The sequence below is a fragment of the Microtus pennsylvanicus genome, chromosome 2 (assembly GCF_037038515.1).
Source record: "Microtus pennsylvanicus isolate mMicPen1 chromosome 2, mMicPen1.hap1, whole genome shotgun sequence".
NCBI lineage: Eukaryota > Metazoa > Chordata > Mammalia > Rodentia > Cricetidae > Microtus > Microtus pennsylvanicus.
In genome coordinates this window covers 61,517,146-61,533,850 of record NC_134580.1, presented here as the reverse complement: position 1 = coordinate 61,533,850, position 16,705 = coordinate 61,517,146, and the positions used below count along the sequence as shown (strand labels likewise).

At 45.1% G+C, this 16,705-nt stretch overlaps 1 protein-coding gene across 2 annotated transcripts in view; it reads left to right on the top strand.

Moving 5' to 3' along the window:
- Window positions 1-1,107: 1,107 nt before the first annotated feature.
- Fzd6 (frizzled class receptor 6) overlaps window positions 1,108-16,705 on the top strand; it is a 30,776-nt gene continuing 15,178 nt past the window's right edge. The window contains exons 1-2 of one of the 2 annotated variants that reach the window (XM_075961145.1): window positions 1,108-1,321; window positions 2,054-2,345. In XM_075961145.1, the coding sequence (XP_075817260.1) occupies window positions 2,169-2,345 (177 nt within the window). In that variant the 5' untranslated portion in view covers window positions 1,108-1,321; window positions 2,054-2,168. The remainder of the gene's footprint in view (window positions 1,322-2,053; window positions 2,346-16,705) is intronic. The other variant, XM_075961146.1, reaches the window with a different exon arrangement.

Sequence of the window (16,705 nt, the reverse complement as noted above, 5' to 3'; positions counted from 1 at the left end):
CCAGGCCCGTGACACTTCACCCAACTGAGAAATATTCCTTCTATACAGAAACTTAGAAATTTTGTGAGCAATATTCCTCCCATGTAGAAGGCTAATTCTCCATAGAGGAACGTCCTACATAGAAACCCATTCTGCAGTACATAAACTGAGTTTGAATGATATTAAGAGTAATTGAGATAATATTAAATTTTCTTTAACACTACTTCGCCATTTACACTTGTTCTATGCTTTTGATTTTGTTTCTGTTTTGTTTTGTTTCAAAGCAGGGTTTCTTTGTATAGCCTGGCTGTCCAGGAACTCGGAGATCGGCCTGCCTCTGCCATCAGGAGTGCTGGGATTAGAGGAGAACGTCAACATGCCCTGCTTGTCCTAAATTTTGGATAAAGCTGGAAAAGAATTCTCCTCTCCAAATTCATCTCCATTTTAATGTTTTGCAGATCTCAACTCTCTTCTGGATATTCAGTGGTGCTGTTTATCTTAGGTAATGACATGTGACATTTTTCTACAGCACAGTGGATTCGGCTAACAGCGGTCTCAGGTTAGTTTACAGGCTGGAAATGGAGTGTCGCATAGTAGGCATGCCATTGCTAGTAGGTACAGAGACTTGGGTTCTCTCCCCATTAGGCATCGTTGTTCCCCTTATGCTGTTTCCATAGCAAGAGCTCTAAGCACTCCCACGCCCCTTTTAGGTAATTTAACTTCTTCACAGTGGCAGAGCTGGTGCTACAAACCACATTGACTAAAGCAGTTGAGCCTCAGTGGGGCTTTTCCAGCTGGAAAGCTGCAGAACCAGCCGGAGTGGAGTTCCACCGGCACCTGCCGTCGAGGGGGTGGCCAGAGCGCCCGAGTTAATGAACTTTTTTTTAGGCAAGTCCCCGGAAAGCTACACTCGGGCCAACTCCGAAGTCACCACGGAGCAGATCCACACGCGGGAAGTGTGTTCCGGATGGGAGGGGGGGCTGTCGGTGAGTCCTAGGCTCGACGTGGGCCTGGCAGGCAGAGGGCTCGCCCGCTCTGCGGCGGCGGGGGGTGGGAGGGGCAGGGCGGCGGGGCGGGGCGCAGGGCCGGTCCCACTGCAGCCGCCGCTGCTGCCGCGAGCCCCAACCTGCCCGGCCGACCTGGCGGTGCACGCAGTCTCGCGGGATCGCCCAGCTCTCGCTCCCCCCGAGGCCCCGGAGGCGGTAGAGGCCGGGACGCTGCCCCCCATCCCGCCGTACCCCACCCCACCGCACCCCTCCCCTGCCGGGCGAGCCGACGGACGCGGACTGAGAGCCGCCCGAGGTGAGGCGACCTGGCCGACCCGACGGGGCGGGCGCCGCAGGTTCGTCTGACTCTGGGGTCCCCGCAGGCCCCGGGACGCCGCGGCTCTGCTGCAGGCCGGGAACAGGTGCCCAGGCGCGGGGCACCGGGAGTTCAGGGGAGCCCCCCATCCACACCAGTGCCAGGAGCTGCGGATGGAAGGTTTGCGCTGGGTGGGACGCGGGTCGGAGAGGGCACGGGTGAGCGCACCGAAGGGAAGAGTGAGATTGACACCATTGTAGACTCACCAGGCTGGCCCGCTCTTTTCCCTGGGGACCTCGGTCAACCCGGCCAGACAGAGCGGCCTTTTGGGAAAACAGGAAAAGCATATCCGCAGAAGACTGCCGTGGGAGCGAGTGCTAAAGTTAAAGAACTCTGGGTCTCAGGGACTCCCACTGGGACTGTTTTCCCCTCAATAGCGAGATTACCAAGATTACCGAGGGACCCTTGGCTGCACGCCTCCACACCTCCTTCCAGCCCTTTCCCCACCTCCAACCTGCTCACCCCACGTTGGCCCAGCGTTTCTTCCCAAACCTTCCATCAGCCGCTCTCCAGAGTGGAAGCATCCTCAGCAAAATGATACATTCCACGCCGAGGCAGGTGGAAACGCATCTCTAGGGTGGAACTTTCCAGCATTTCCCCCCATCTCAGTTACCTAGAATGAAGTTGGATGTGACTTGATTGACAGATGTGGCTGATAACACACTTTGGGTTTGTTTTTTACAGCGGCTGACCCAGGATTCATTTTTTTCAGGAAACAAAAGGGTGAAAATAATGGAATGAGGCGTTTTAACGTTTTTTCATCTCTGATGATGAGAGGGGTTTGAGGTTAACCCTAGCCATGCGGTAAAATCGGAAGTCTGAAGAAAATGGAAATGGCCCCATTTCTGTTGCTGGGCCTTTTCCTACCCTTGGTAAGAGGACACAGCCTCTTCACCTGCGAGCCCATCACGGTCCCCAGATGTATGAAAATGGCTTACAACATGACTTTCTTCCCTAACCTGATGGGACACTACGACCAGGGGGCTGCTGCTGTGGAGATGGAGGTCAGTCATATAAATTAGTTTATACGTAGTTTTTTAATTATCACTTTTTAATCTTTAAATATAGTGGTTTTGTTCTGTTTTATCATGTTTTTAAAATTACTTTTGAAAATTTAGTTCCACCACCCTCCCCGCCATGTTTCGTGCACATTAATTTGTTTAGAAGAAGGGTTAGTTCATGATGAATGGTGATTGCAGATGACCCAAACATTTCACTTTCCTGAGTTTTGGATGGTTGCTTCTCTGAAATGGTGAATTCTGAATTCTTTCAATGGTTGAGCTAAAGTTGAAGAAACTTGCATTTTTTTAAAATAATTATCATTTGGTTTAGTTTTTCCAAAGCCAATAAATTACTGGAACCTTTCGGCATTAAGGACAGTGTTTACCAGAAAAGTGACTTTTTCTCAGGCATGACATTTAAGTATGTGTTCTTTCTGTAAGTTACTTGTGAGAAGAAACCCCACTTGTGGGGTGAAGAGCGGGTGACACTAAAGATTGCCCCAGGTGCCTCGGTTACCTACCTACCTCTGGTTTAGAGATAGGCTAATGTCTGAGGGAGGTGTGGGAAGAAAGAGCTACCTGTAGAGACAGGAACCTGCCCTGCCACACAGATCTGGTAGGTTGATAAGTTTCGTGAAGGAAAGAAGAGACAAGTGTGTTGTTTTGTAATCTTTCTCTAGAAAAGCTAAAGGCAGTAAAGCTTTTCCTAAAGTCAAGCTGTCTCCAAGAGATGAAACCCCTAGAAACAGAATCTGGCTAGAACTTTTAAAACTGGCTCTGTTTGATCTTGCAGCTTTGATGATCTTCCATTGTCTCCTTGAATAGCTGTCTGACCCCCTCATTCAGGACTCCCGTCTGGGCAGGACAGTTTTGGATACTAAGATGCAACTTTAAGAAAGTCACAAGTTACAATGTTGTAGTTTCAGTAGTTTCCCAAACCAATGCAAAGTCTCCTTCCCTTTATCAGATGAGGGGCACTGAGGACTGAACACAGCCTCTCCAAGGCAGCCGGGTCTCCCACTCAGCCACATCCTCAACCCCGTGAGGTGTTCTTTTGAACACTCAACAAAAGATCCTGGGAGACTTCCATTGATCAATCAGGACCCAAAGTATGTGTGGGAACACCAGCAGGTGCTAATGACTGCATTCCTCCTTGCTTTCTCCCATGATGCTATGTTATAGCTCATTTTCCAGGGAGTGTTCTTCAAGTACCTGTTTTAATCTGGGTAGTGGCTATGTTCATTTTAAGTCTGAATGCTGGCAGTGACCTTGTAAATTCCTAACATTTACCCCGAGCTCCTTCACGAGGATGGCAGCGGGAGGTCAGAAGGACGCGCTTGGCTGTGGGACAGGCTTTCTTAAAAACAGTAAAACTGGTTTCTGACACATGTAGTTTTTTTTTTAAAGACAAGTGTTTGTTTTATATCTTAAAAAGTTGTTTTTTTACTTACCTAGCTTCTTCCCCAGGTAGTTTTTTGTCTGGACCCCTCTAGAAGGGTTTTCCTCTTATTTGTGTGCTGACGTTTCCAGTCTCTTCCTGTATCTTCAAGCACCGCATGCTCCTGGCTTTGGCTCTGTCCAGTTGTTGTGTTACACGTCCAGTGAATTAGCTTTAAGATATGGACTGAAGAATTTTGTGGCTGTCATGGCAGCCACTTGTTCCTTTGTTCTTCTCTTGTCTTTTTGCAAAGACTTTTTCTTTTGAGACGGGATCTTGCTTAGCTGCCCAGTCTGGTCTTGAACAATCTCTGGAGGCCAGCTAGGCCTTAAACTTAAAACCTTCCTCCCCTTTCTTCCCCAGTGGCTGGGGTGAGAAGTCTGTCAGTTGGACAGGATGTCTTTTCTTTTTTAACGAACAGGGTCTTTTGTGTTTTCCAGACTGGCCTAGAACTGGCTATCTAACCCGGGCTGGTTTTGAGCTCATGATCCTCCTACCTCCATGTTCTGAATGCTGGAATTATAGGCACTCCCCGCCATGCCTGCCTCAAATGTACTCTCTTAGCTACCAAGAATTCCATGTGAGTCAAGAGATCTGTCCCATTTCTCTCTTTTAAAAATGTATTATTATTATATGTGTGTGTCTGTACAGTGTTGTGTGCGCGTGTGTGTGTACAGATGTGCCATGCACAGTGCTAGTGTGCTTTCTCTTTCCACTCTGAGTTCTGGGGATCTAACTCAGTTGTCAGGCGAGGACCTTCCCCACTGCGCCATCTTGTCAACTCTTCTTTCCTTTGATGACTCCCTTTCCAAGTTTTTGCTAGCTAGTCTCTTTTACTGAGTTTAGGTAATTATGGGACATTGTTAATCTGTGATAAGATAGAACACTGGTTCTCAAAGTTTAGTTCATAGACAGCTGCTTCTGAGCACCTTAGAAACCCAGATCTCTGAAGACCGCATGGCTGTTTAACAAGCTCTTATGTGGGTGCTGGGAACCCGACATTAGATTTCCATACTTGCAGCTCTTACTGTTTGTGTGAAAGAGAAAGCCCCCCCCCCCCCCCCCCCGGCTTTCACAACATGTGACTACTTTGTCCCCAGCTGGTGAAACTATTTGGGAAGGATTAGGAGGGACAGCCTCACTTGAAGGAGGTGTGTCACTGTGGGTGGGCTTTGAGGGTTCAGAAAACTGACACCTTTCTCAGTCTCTCTGCCTCCTGCTTGTGGATCAACATGTGAGCTCTCCGCTACTGCTCCAGCACTATGCCTGCCTGCCACCATGCTCCCACCGGGATGGTCATGGACTCTAACCCTTTGAAACCATAAGCCCCAAATAAACTCTTTCTTCTGTAAGTTGTCTTGGTCATGGTGTTTTTATCACAGCAATAAAAAATATCTAAGACACTCCTTAGGCCGTCCCACCAGACTCCAAGTGTGAATTTAAATTTTTTAACTATCATTTGAACTGTGTGTATGTGCATATGTTTGTGTGAAAGCATTGCATGTGAGTGCAGATACCTGCAGAGACCAAAAGAAGGCACAGATCCCCTGGAGCTGGAATAACAGGCAGTGATAAGCTATCAGAAATGGGTCCTCTGCAAGAGCCAGCAAACACTTTACTACTGCGCTATTTCTCCAGCTCCACTCTCCTCTACCGTATGAGTTTTGTTTTTGTTTTTGAGACAACTTCTCACTACATGACTTTGTCTGGCTTAGAGCTTGCTATGTAGACCAGACTAGCCTCTAGCTCATAGAGATCCACCCACCTCTGCCTCTGGAGTGCTGGTATTGAAAGTCTGAACCGCCATACCTCACTCTATATAAATTTCTAGAAAAATTTATCACAGGTCAAAAGGATCTTAAAATAAGAGATTCCCGTTTTTCCTCCTCTTTTTATTACCTAATCCTAAGGTCTTTTGTGTTACAAAGAGTTAAGTATGGTTCTGGTTGATAGCTTGGCTTTGTAATAAGAGGATGTTGTGCAAGTGAACTCTCCCTGGTGGGAAAACAAATGGCGGCTGCTTTTCCATTATGTTTCCTTTGTTTTCTGTCTAGAGCATCGTTTCAGAACTTATGAGGCTGACATCCTGTGAGAGAATGATTTCATTCCCTAGGACTGAGGTTGCTCTAGGGAAAATGGAAACAGGAATATTGTATTATTCTTTGTTGAGGTCCAGGCTGAAGCAGAGTCATATGTGTGTTTAGACTAGTAAGTGGCCATTCTGCTTTTAAACAGTGTAAAGGAAGTAAGCCATAAAAAAAAAAAAAACCTGTTCTACCTGCTAGTATGTACTATTAAAGTGTTAATATTCAATTAAAAATAAAAGGAATGGTCAGACATAGGATCTAAAGATTCTAAGAAAAAGTGTTTCTGTTGTAGAGTGACTTTTTTAGACACTTGCTTTGTGTGTGTGTGTGTGTGTGTGTGTGTGTGTGTACACTTTTGGAGGAATCCCGGGGACTCTGACCTGCTATCATTTACCACCTCTCTTCATTCTTACACCCAAGTCTCGAAGGAGAGCAGATGTTTCGTGTGACCCAGCTACATTGTTGTTAGGGTGCACTGTGTAAAATGGCTGTAGCTATCCCACAGGTACTCCAGGAGCAACGGAGTTGTCTTACTATTTCATTATAGTTTTCAGCAAAGGTTTGTATTCTTAGATTGCCTTTTGCCCACAGCACCTCATTAAGCAAATGCCTTATTTTGTTTACAGAATGCACATTTAGAACTATTTTAATATTATTAGAACTATTTTAATATTATTTTGCTCTTACCATTGTTTTATTTCTCTTTGTGCTTTTGGTTCTTTGCGCTCTGTAAAAGGAGCCTCCTTGGGTTTCTGTTTTCTACTTAAGGTAGGGCATCTGGACCAGGCAGGCAGGAAAGGAGTTGACCAGAGTAGCAGTGGGCAGCTCGGGGCAGCTTGGGGCAGCTCAGGGCAGCTTGCATACTTAACAGGCAGATGGGAATTAGAGCCCAAGCTCAAAGGAAACAAACTACACCCAAGACCCTGACGTAGGAGGAGTCTACTTAAGAGAACTTAGACTTTCACTGAGGGCAGATGCTGACGGGAAGGGATCCGAGGTCTGACTTACACGGCTGCACAGTCCATCTGGATGTGCTGATGTATTAAGGACTCCAGACTGTTTGCTGTCCTGCTTTGGGCATCCTGACCCCCTCAGCAATAGCCAGGTCAGCCCCAAGGGGAAGTCATATCATTGAATTTAGATATTTCTTCCTGCCACTATGACCCCTTTGTTCTGGAGCCTTAACAATCAAATCTTGGAAAAATGAGAAAAAACAAAAACAAAACAAAAAACGTGATTGACTCCACAGAGTGGATATTTAGTCTACATGGTTAAGAGCTTCCTCTGCCTTGAAACCTTTTGGCTTGCGTTCACACACAACCAAATCACTGGACATTATAGGCTTGTTTTGGAAAAATATGTGATCACATACTTTTCCAGATTTCCAATCTCAAGTCCTCCCATCTTCCTCTTTAAAATAACTGTGTGGGGCCAGCAAGAGGGCTCAGCAAGTACAGGTGCTTGCCCTGAAGTCTGATCTGAGGTGCATCCCTCATGGTAGAAAACAAACTCAAAAGTTGTCCTCTACATGTATGCCATGGTGTCTCTCTCTCTCTCTCTCTCTCTCTCACACACACACACACACACACACACACACAAAGAGAGAATTTAAAACAAATTTTCTTTTTACAATATCCCTACCTGGTTATTAGTCATATTCTATAGTGTAACTTCTTATCTCAGACTGCCTTTCAGCTTATAATATGGATAAGATGTAGTAGTTAAAATTCTATTTACTTAGGGCTCTCTCTGAATAAAGTTGCCATGATACGACTCTTGGCAGGGCCAGCTTGTATAAAGCAGGCTGTTATTGTTCCTCTTGTGTCATTTAGTCAAAGGGAACTCTACAAGGCCACTAGTGCTGCTGCTGCTGCTGTTGGTTCTGTCGCGCTGGTTTTGAATGCAGGGCCTTGGGAGTGCCAGGCAAGCTATCCAAACGTGAGCTACACCCCAGTCCATCAGCAATTTTTAAGGAAAAACAGCAATATGGCAGAAGTAGAAATTCTAAGAACTTAAACAATAACAATTCGCTTATGGTGCCACTCCATGTCTTTAAGACATGCTTAGCCACTTGAATGCTACTGGATGGGTACGCCTGACTCATGAGTAGGTGGGTTCGATAGCTCCCAGTTCATGAGGAGTGACTTAGGTTGGTGATCTACATGTTATTTAGATTCTCTAGATATCCCCATTGTTTTGCTCACTGTTAGGACTAGTGTTTTTCCCAAGGGGGAAAGTCCCTTTAATTCAGTAGAATAAATTTATTTTCTCTTATGTCTTACCATGGATATGAAACATAGGTCTCTGGCCTCAGTGTAATGAGTGTAAGTCTGACATCTGTGAAACGGCAATGTGGTTCAGGGTCTCTGGCAGGGAAATTAAGATGCAGAGCTGAAGAGCTGACTTAAGGCAGTGTGGTTCTCATCTAAAGAGTTACCAAATAGATCTCTGGTCCCAACCCCAGTTCCCAAATCAGTAGATCTGAGATCGATTGGCAAATTTGCCTTTCTAAGAAGTTCCTGAGAGCTGCTTTAGCTGCTGATCTACGGACTACTCTTTGAGAATCCTTTTCTAAGGTGAGTTCGCCTGGATGCACCCCTTGCCCTTCTGTGTGTGCTAACGAGCACTGGCCAGGTAGAGCTGCATGCAGGTGCATGACCACACAGATTGTCCCAGTAAGGAAACTGCATCTGAAAAAGAACCTTCACCATGCACGTAGGGTTGCTTAAGACTAAGGACACATCTAGTTTCACTGGGATGTTAAAATGGGCAAGGAGTGGGAATTACTGGTTTTGATAGTGTCACTAATCTCAGAAAGCTCTATTTTAAATTTAAAAAATTTTCTACCATGGTACAGAAAAGTTCTTACTACTTTGTGTTTGGCTCTTTTCCCCATGATAATGTTTGTAGAAAACCAAGATTGTGAGTGTACTTTTGGTAGATAAAACTATTTAAGACATATACATAGAGATTTTATAGGTGACAGTGCAAAGCCCATTTACTGTATGGCCTCCAAAAACCTGTTTCTGAAGCTAGCACACCAACTCCAGATTCTCTGAGAAACAAGCCCGTAGTTATTGTTGGTTTTACTCTTTGGCTCTTTGTGGGGGAGCCACTCAGCTCCCAAATAAATCACACAGTGTCTTATTCTTTCTTAGGAATGCCCGGCCTTAGCTTGGCTTGCTTCTGGCAGTTCCTCTTTACTTCTGTCTACCTTCTGCCTCTGGGCTTTTATCTCTCTCTATTCTCTACCTTTCTTCAATTCTTACTCTGTGGCTGGCTGTGTAGTTGAGTGGCTGGTCCCATTGTATCCTCCTCTTCCTTTTCTCCTTCCTTGATCTTCTCCTCCTTTTATTCTCTCTGTCTGCCAACCCCGACTATCCTTTCTCCTGCCTTGCTATTGGCCATTCAGCTCTTTATCAAACCAATCAGGTGTTTTAGATGGGCAAGATAACACAGCTTCAGAGAGTTAAACAAATGCAACATAAAAGAATGTAACATCTTTGCATCATTAAACAAGTGTTCCACAGCATAAACAAATGTAACACATCTTCAGTTAATATTCCATAACACATATTGGTATATAAAATTGTGTTCCTTTTTTCCATCTTTCTCTGGTCACACAGACGAAAATCTCAACATTGTCTTGCAACTAGTTTTAGCTTTTTGTTTTCAGACTTTGATTTGACCCTTACAGTTTATGCCAGAGTAGAACTCTTTTTTTTTGCATTTTATTTATTTATTTTTATTTATTTATTAAAGATTTCTGCCTCCTCCCCGCCACCGCCTCCCATTTCCCTCCCCCTCCCTCAATCAAGTCCCCCTCCCTCATCAGCCCGAAGAGCAATCAGAGTAGAACTCTTGATTGAAGCATTTAAGAGTGATGGGGAGAGCCGGGCGGTGATGGTACATGCCTTTAATCCCAGCACTTGGGAGGCAGAGGCAGGCAGATCTCTATGAGTTCGAGACCAGCCTGGTCTACAAAGGGAGTTCCAGGACAGGCTCCAAAGCTACAGAGAAACCCTGTCTCAAAAAAAAAGAAAGAAAGAAAGAAAGAAAGAAAGAAAGAAAGAAAGAAAGAAAGAAAGAAAGAAAAGGAAAGGAAAGGAAAAAAAAGGCGATTTACTTTCTTCTTACAAAGTAACACTTTCCAAGAAGAAAGACCTAGCTTCAAAACGCATGAAACAGCACTCTGACCTTGTCACACTTGATCATCGTCATCAGGACGCTGGGTTCCACTGCTTCCTAAGCACTGTCAGATGTGGTCTGTGGGAAAGAAAAGCATCAAGCTGATAGAACTTGACAGCCTGCAGCACCAAACTGTGTCTTTGCTTTTCAGCTTCTTGGGCTCTCAGTCCTTTTTAAATCTCGTGTTTTAGCAGGGCAGTGGTGGCACACGCCTTTAATCCCAGCACTTGGGGGAGGCAAAGGCGAGTGAATCTCTGTGAGTTCAAGGCCAACCTGGGAGCAAGTTCAAGGCCTGCTCTGAAGCTACAGAGAAATCCTGTCTCGAAAAACAAACAAACAAAACAAAATCTCGTGTTTTACTCTGTGCGAGTCAGGAAATGAGGGCGCTAGTCATCCCATTCGCTAAACGGTGCTCTTGGAACCTTTGCTTCACACTGCTATCTTTGTGGTCTTCATTCTGCTTTTGAGTTCTCTGGTGGCAGCTGTGCAGGTGATCTCCTGTTGTCTTCCTTCATTGGATGGATCTTTCCCAGGTGTGCTCAGGATCCAAGAGACTGCAAGACTAATTCAATCTGACATCTATGCATCGTATGTTGCCAGATTTTCATTTCTGAATGGTAATAGGATGCTAACTGCTTCTGGTCTCCAGTTGGCCAGAAACTCAATTCTAGAATTTGTACCATTTACTGAGATCATTTACAATCCAGACTTTGTGGAATTTCCATGCTAGTTAGTCTTTTTGGTTGGTTTGGGGCAGGGCGGAGGGACAATGAATGGAGCTTGAACAGCTTGTAGACTCCATGATGAGACTGGCCAATAAGATTCAGATCTTGGGCAGCCATGCCAGACCTTTGGCAACAGTTGGTGTCACTGCAGCCATATCACCTAATCTATTTACAGCTCTCTTCTGCCCAGTCTCTTCCCAACAGTCATACACCTAAGGCATCTAGAGGGCCAGGCCTGTGAGTTTGTTGTCAGAGAGCCCCCTGTCCCCTCCTCAGCTTCTCTAACATCTCCCCTACTTTGAGATTCCTGAAGTCGAACTGCTGAAGAGATGGAGAGTGAGTGTTCACGCGGGTTGCCTACCAAAGGAGCGCTGTGCAGTGTTGGAGTTTAGCGTTGCCACACATGTCTCTATTGCTCTTCATAGACTCTTGAGCTATCGTGAATGTCCTTAGAGGTCATCTGGGAATCTTCTCTCATTTCTCTCTGAGAATACCCTGAGACTCAGACACAAAAAATTATCTTGTAAGGTAACACAGGCAGTTAAACAGTATTTAGATTTTAGTAAGATTTATAGTACTGGCAGTATATCCTGTCCTTTAGAAGATCATATAAAATAGTCCCCTGTTCTTGTTCTCATATCCATTTATTCTATTTTGGCTGGTTTTATTTATTTATCTTTTTGGAATGGAATAGAGGTGTGAAATTCCCTTGTCTAACAGTAGCCGTTCTGTCTAAGGGTTTCAGCCAAGGATTGACCCTTGAAGGAACCTACTTTTCACTTCTCTGAGGGCTAAAACTTCAATTCACAGGACTACTTATTTTTTTATTTATTTGGTTTTCAAGACAGGATTTCTCTATGTAGCCCTTGGCTGTCCTGAATCTCTCTCTGTAGATCAGGCTAGCCTTGAACTTACAGAGATCCACCTGACTCTGCCTCCTGAGTGCTGGGGTTAAAAGCGTGCACCACCACCGCCCATCTGAACTATTCTAATCATTATTAAATGCTAGACCCTCAAAAGCGTTGTTGATACTTTTTGTTTGTGTGACCTTCTTTGAGACTACAATAGAAAAATGAAAAGTACACGAGTTAGCTCAGGAAGACATAGGCTGGCTAGAGGGTCGAGATACTTCACCAAGTAGAAAAAACAAATCGAAGTGTTTGAGCATTCGTTTCCTCCGAAGTTTGCATGGCACTCTCTGTGCAAATACCCACAATTATACCATGGAACTCAGAGTATAAAACTGAAGGACATAAGGAATATCACAGACCAGGTTTTTAGTATTTGCATCTAAAGGTTTGGTTTCCAGATTAAGGAGAATGAACATTCTGTGGGAAAACATTGATTCCTAAAAAGACTTTTACTTCAAAAGATTGGGAAGAGACTCTCATCCTGTCTGTGTTTTCAAGTGACTTTTATGCTGAGTCCAGTAGCAGGCTGACCCATTGTTTGAAGTAGTGCATGATTCTAAGTTATTCGCTCCAGAGTTACCTGTGCACATTCGAGAGTCCGCGCCTTGTTTGGGATGATAGACGCAGCTTGAGGGCTTTGATGTGTGACTTGTGAGTTTCTGTTGTTGTAGACTTCCAGTCCCCTGACACATCCCCTCAGTCCTTGTTGGATTGGGGAAGGTTTTCTTGTCTTGTGGCGGGAGAGAGAGATTTTTCAGCAAGACCTGGGGTAAAGAGTTCAGAGGACAGACTCTGGGGTCACTTGGTTTAGAGTCTCCTGTTGCCGGCAACTCTGTCACTGCACAAGGTTACTTAACCTCTCAGAGCCTGACCCCTTATCTGCAATGTTGTTCCTCAGGGTTATTGTGGTGTCTAAAAAAGCTTGTTGTCAGTTTTGATAATTATAAGATTTGTAATATTATAGTAAGAATTTATAGAAGTATAAGACTTGCAATCCACAGTTGAGGTTCTGCTAACAGTAACAGTGAGTCCAGCATAGATTTGGAATTTCCAAAATAACTTGCAGTAAGAAATTGGCACACTCTCCTTGTGATCTGAAGCCTTGGCCCAGCTCTGTGGTTGTGGGTCTGTGATGTCGAGGTGCCGTGAGGTCACTGTGGAAGGAAACCTAGAGAAGCCTCTCAGCAGGCAGGGTTTCCTCCCCGGCCAGAGCAGCTGTGCCTTTGTTTGTTCAGTGTGGCACTGTTCTTGTACTTCCCACTTAACTGTTTATTGGCTAGACGAGGTTTACACAGATGTTTTGAGAACTCAAAGTTCCTCTAAGGCCCCAAGACTAAGTCCTGCATCTTCTTAGTCCGCATCAACTTGAAAGTTGGTGGCTTCTGTTGGATCTGACCCAAGGACATGTGTCCTTCCTCCTGCACAGCGCTTCAAATGTATCAATTAAAGTGCCAGGACTCAAGATTTGGGAGATTTCTTACCTAAAAATTGAGGTTCTCTTTTTTTGTCAGTGCCAAAATTGATGTCTGACGATTCTGTGCTCACATCTCCAAAGAAAGGTCTGCAGGATCTAGGTAGCAGCTGCGGTTAGTCATTTCCCGGTCTGGCCTTCAGACATGGTTTCAGCTTTCAGTGTCTGATCTAGTCTCTTTTCTGTATATAAATGTCAGTGTTGCTATAGTAGGCAAACTGTGTCAGGGCTCTCTAGAGGAATAGAACCCATAGAATATATATGTACTAAAAGTAGATTCATTAGGTTGGCTTTCATATGGCATACTGGGTGCTTCAACAATGGCTAACAGGAGGCTGGAGAGGCTGAGAAGCCAGAAGCTGCTCAGTATCCCACACCTTGCTGCACTTGTCCTGAAGAAATCTGCAGAGCGGAAGTATATGTGTGATGTTCATCTTACCATTGGACTGGACATCAGATCTTAAGTGTTGGCAATGAAAAGCAGTTTCTCTGTTAGATGCAGTACTGTACTCTTGCATTCTTTCTACCGAAGAATCTGGCTGTCAGACACTTAAGGAACCCTATCATATTCATAAAGGCTATTTTAAAGTCTCTCACCTATACTTAAGCTATGTTGGAATATTCAGGGCCCTCTGTGGTAAGGTTGCTGGGCTCTAGTGGAAACATAATTGTCCTGGCTGTTATTGATTGTGTTTTTACGCTGGTGTCTAGACATCTGGGATTGGAAAGATCGTATCTAGGTGCTGGTATTTTGTCTTTGTTGGGTGGGTGTTTTGTTCTTTGGTTTCTATTTCCTCTCTTGTTCTTAGGAGTGTGTGGTGTCTGTGTGTTGCCTGTATGAAAATCTGGGATCCTGATAGGTGTGGGCACTGGGGGTTCCAGATAAAATGTGTTTCTGGGTATTGGGACCTGTTGACGAAGGTTTCTGTCTCACCAGGTCCCGCAGCTGTTCAGTCCCAAAGAAATACATTAATCATAAACTGGTTGGCCTATTAGCTCAGGCTTCTTATAACTCTTATAATTTATATTAGCCCATAATTCTTGTCTGTGTTAACCACGTGGCTTGGTACCTTTTTCAGAGAAGCATTCTCCTCTTGCTTCCTCTATGTCTGGGTGATGGCTGCACAGTGACCGTTTCCTCTTCCCAGAATTCTCCTGTTCTCATCGCCTCGGCCCTAATTCCTGCTTGGTCACACCAAGTATACTTCCTGCCTGGCTACTGGCCAATCAGCGTTTTATTAAAATACAAGTGGCAGGATAAAAGACCATTGTCCCACAGCAGGGACCTGAGACTTAGGAATGTGGAGGGGCTGGGGGTGGTGGAGGTACCTCACAGGAGGAGGAAAGCAGTGTGTTCCACCAGGATCTGCTTAGTTAGCCCACTGGGTATGGGGCAGAAAGTGAGGGAGGCCATAGCCGAATGTTTGCTAAAGAGCTAGGGATGAGACTGGGGATTGGACTTGGAGGAATAGAAGGAGAGGTGAAGAGCTGCAGTTAGCTTCCTTGCGTCTCTGGCAGGCGTTTAACTGCTAGGTAGCAGTTACTCTACACTGAAATACCCCGTGGCCACTGTCCCATCAGCAGCTGGATGAACAGTGTAGCAATACAGTGGGAAACTATTCAGCAGTTAGAAGGCATGAACGATTGCTCCACAGAACAACATGGATGCTTCTCAAAGTAACCACCTTAGGCTGGAGAGCTGGCTCAGCAGTTGAGAACACTCCCCGCCTTTGCAGAGGACCAGGAGTGGGGTTTCTGGTACCCATAGCAGATGGCTCACAGCTACTTGTGACTGCAGTTCCAGGGACTCAGATGTCCTCTGGCCTCTTGACACCTGCATACACACATGGAGCACATAATATCACATAACTAAAATACATAAATAAACCATTGAAACCTGTGATGATGAAGCTAAACAACAACAACAAAAAGAAAACATACTGTATGGTTCCACCTATATAAAGTTACAGAAGTGGTTGCCAGGGATGTTTTGCTGAGTGGATGAGGTGGGGGAAAGTGGAAGGGAGGGAAGGATTACAAGGGCGTACTAGATTATAGTCACCTTGATTATAGTAATGGTTTCAAAAATTACCTAATTGCACACTTCATATATATTCATCATGTATGATCACCTGAGTAAAGCTGGGGGAAACCCTCAATACCAAAAGGCCTTCAGCAGAAAAGCAGCAGGTCCTTGCCTCTGCTTCTCTGCCTCCCCAGCCCTGCTCCTCGAGCGGCTGCTTTAAACCCTTCCATGTTTTCTCCATCATCTGTTGACTGTCTCCTCAGAACTCAAAGCAGTCCCTGTGTGTAGGTGAGAGTCCAGTTCTCTTATTCCACCGCTTTTACTTTCCTACATCCTAATGACGGTGTTTAACCAAATCCGTATCAGTGTTAGCATTGCTGGGATATTCAGTGTCGGATTCTGCTGTGTCAAGAAGCGTATTGTATTCTTTAGTATCTCCCACAGTCCATGCAATAATTGCACTTCCCCAGTTCCTGACTTTCAAAGGTCTGAGTCGCCTTGTCAGGCACCCCGCAATCGATTTCCCAAGGTACAACCTGTTCAGTGTGGGTGTTTCTTTTCATTTCTTCTTGGAGTTTTACTTTTGAGACAGAGCTTTGTGGAGCCCAAACTGTCTTCAAACTCACCATAGCCAAGGATGATCTTGAACTTCTGGTCAGTCTCCCTCCCCTTCTTGAGCGCTGCGTTTACAAGTCACCGTGCCTGGGTTAACGGTGTGGGACCCTACACATGCTAGGCAAGCACTCGGCCTGCTGAGCCACATCCCCAGCCCCTACACCCTGCTCCCCTTCACTCTTCTGTCTTCCTAGGCTCTGATTGCTTGGAGCACTAGGCCCGCGGCTGTGCTGCCGAGGACCCCTTGGTCACCTGAGTCCTGCGTTCTCTACCGTTTTCCTTCTTCAACTTCTCATCAGCATCTCTTTCAGGAATGTTGCATACCTTACTCCCTCCCCCTTTTGTTGAATATAGGATTTTACCTTCACATAATATATCCTGACTATGGTTTCCCTCCCTCCACTCCTCCCCACCTCCCCTGCCATCCAGATCCATTCCCTTTCTCTCATTAGAAGCAAACAGGCTTTTAAGAAAATATAATATAATATAACCAAAACCAACACTTCAGAATAGAACAAACAGAAGGAAAAGAGCCCAGAGAAAGCCCAAGAAAGAGACCCACTGTTCATACTCAGGAACCCACAGAAACAATAGACTGGAAACTATAGTGTATATGCAAAGGGCCTGTAGGGTCAAAGTAGGGAAGAAAAAGTATATATAAATAAAAAATAAAAAACAATACTAAGATAAAAATATTTTTAAAGGAAAACTCGGACAGGCCAGTAAGAGACAAACATCCAAGACGCCACTGAGTTCCTTTCCTGTGTGCCGTCTACGGCTGGGCATGCAGCCTACCCTTAAGAGGAGTTTGTTTTCCCCAGTGAAACTCCCTTGGAGGAAGCTAAATTTTCATTGCAAGTGGTTGTTTATTTGGAGATATCTCTGGGATAGGGATGGGGACA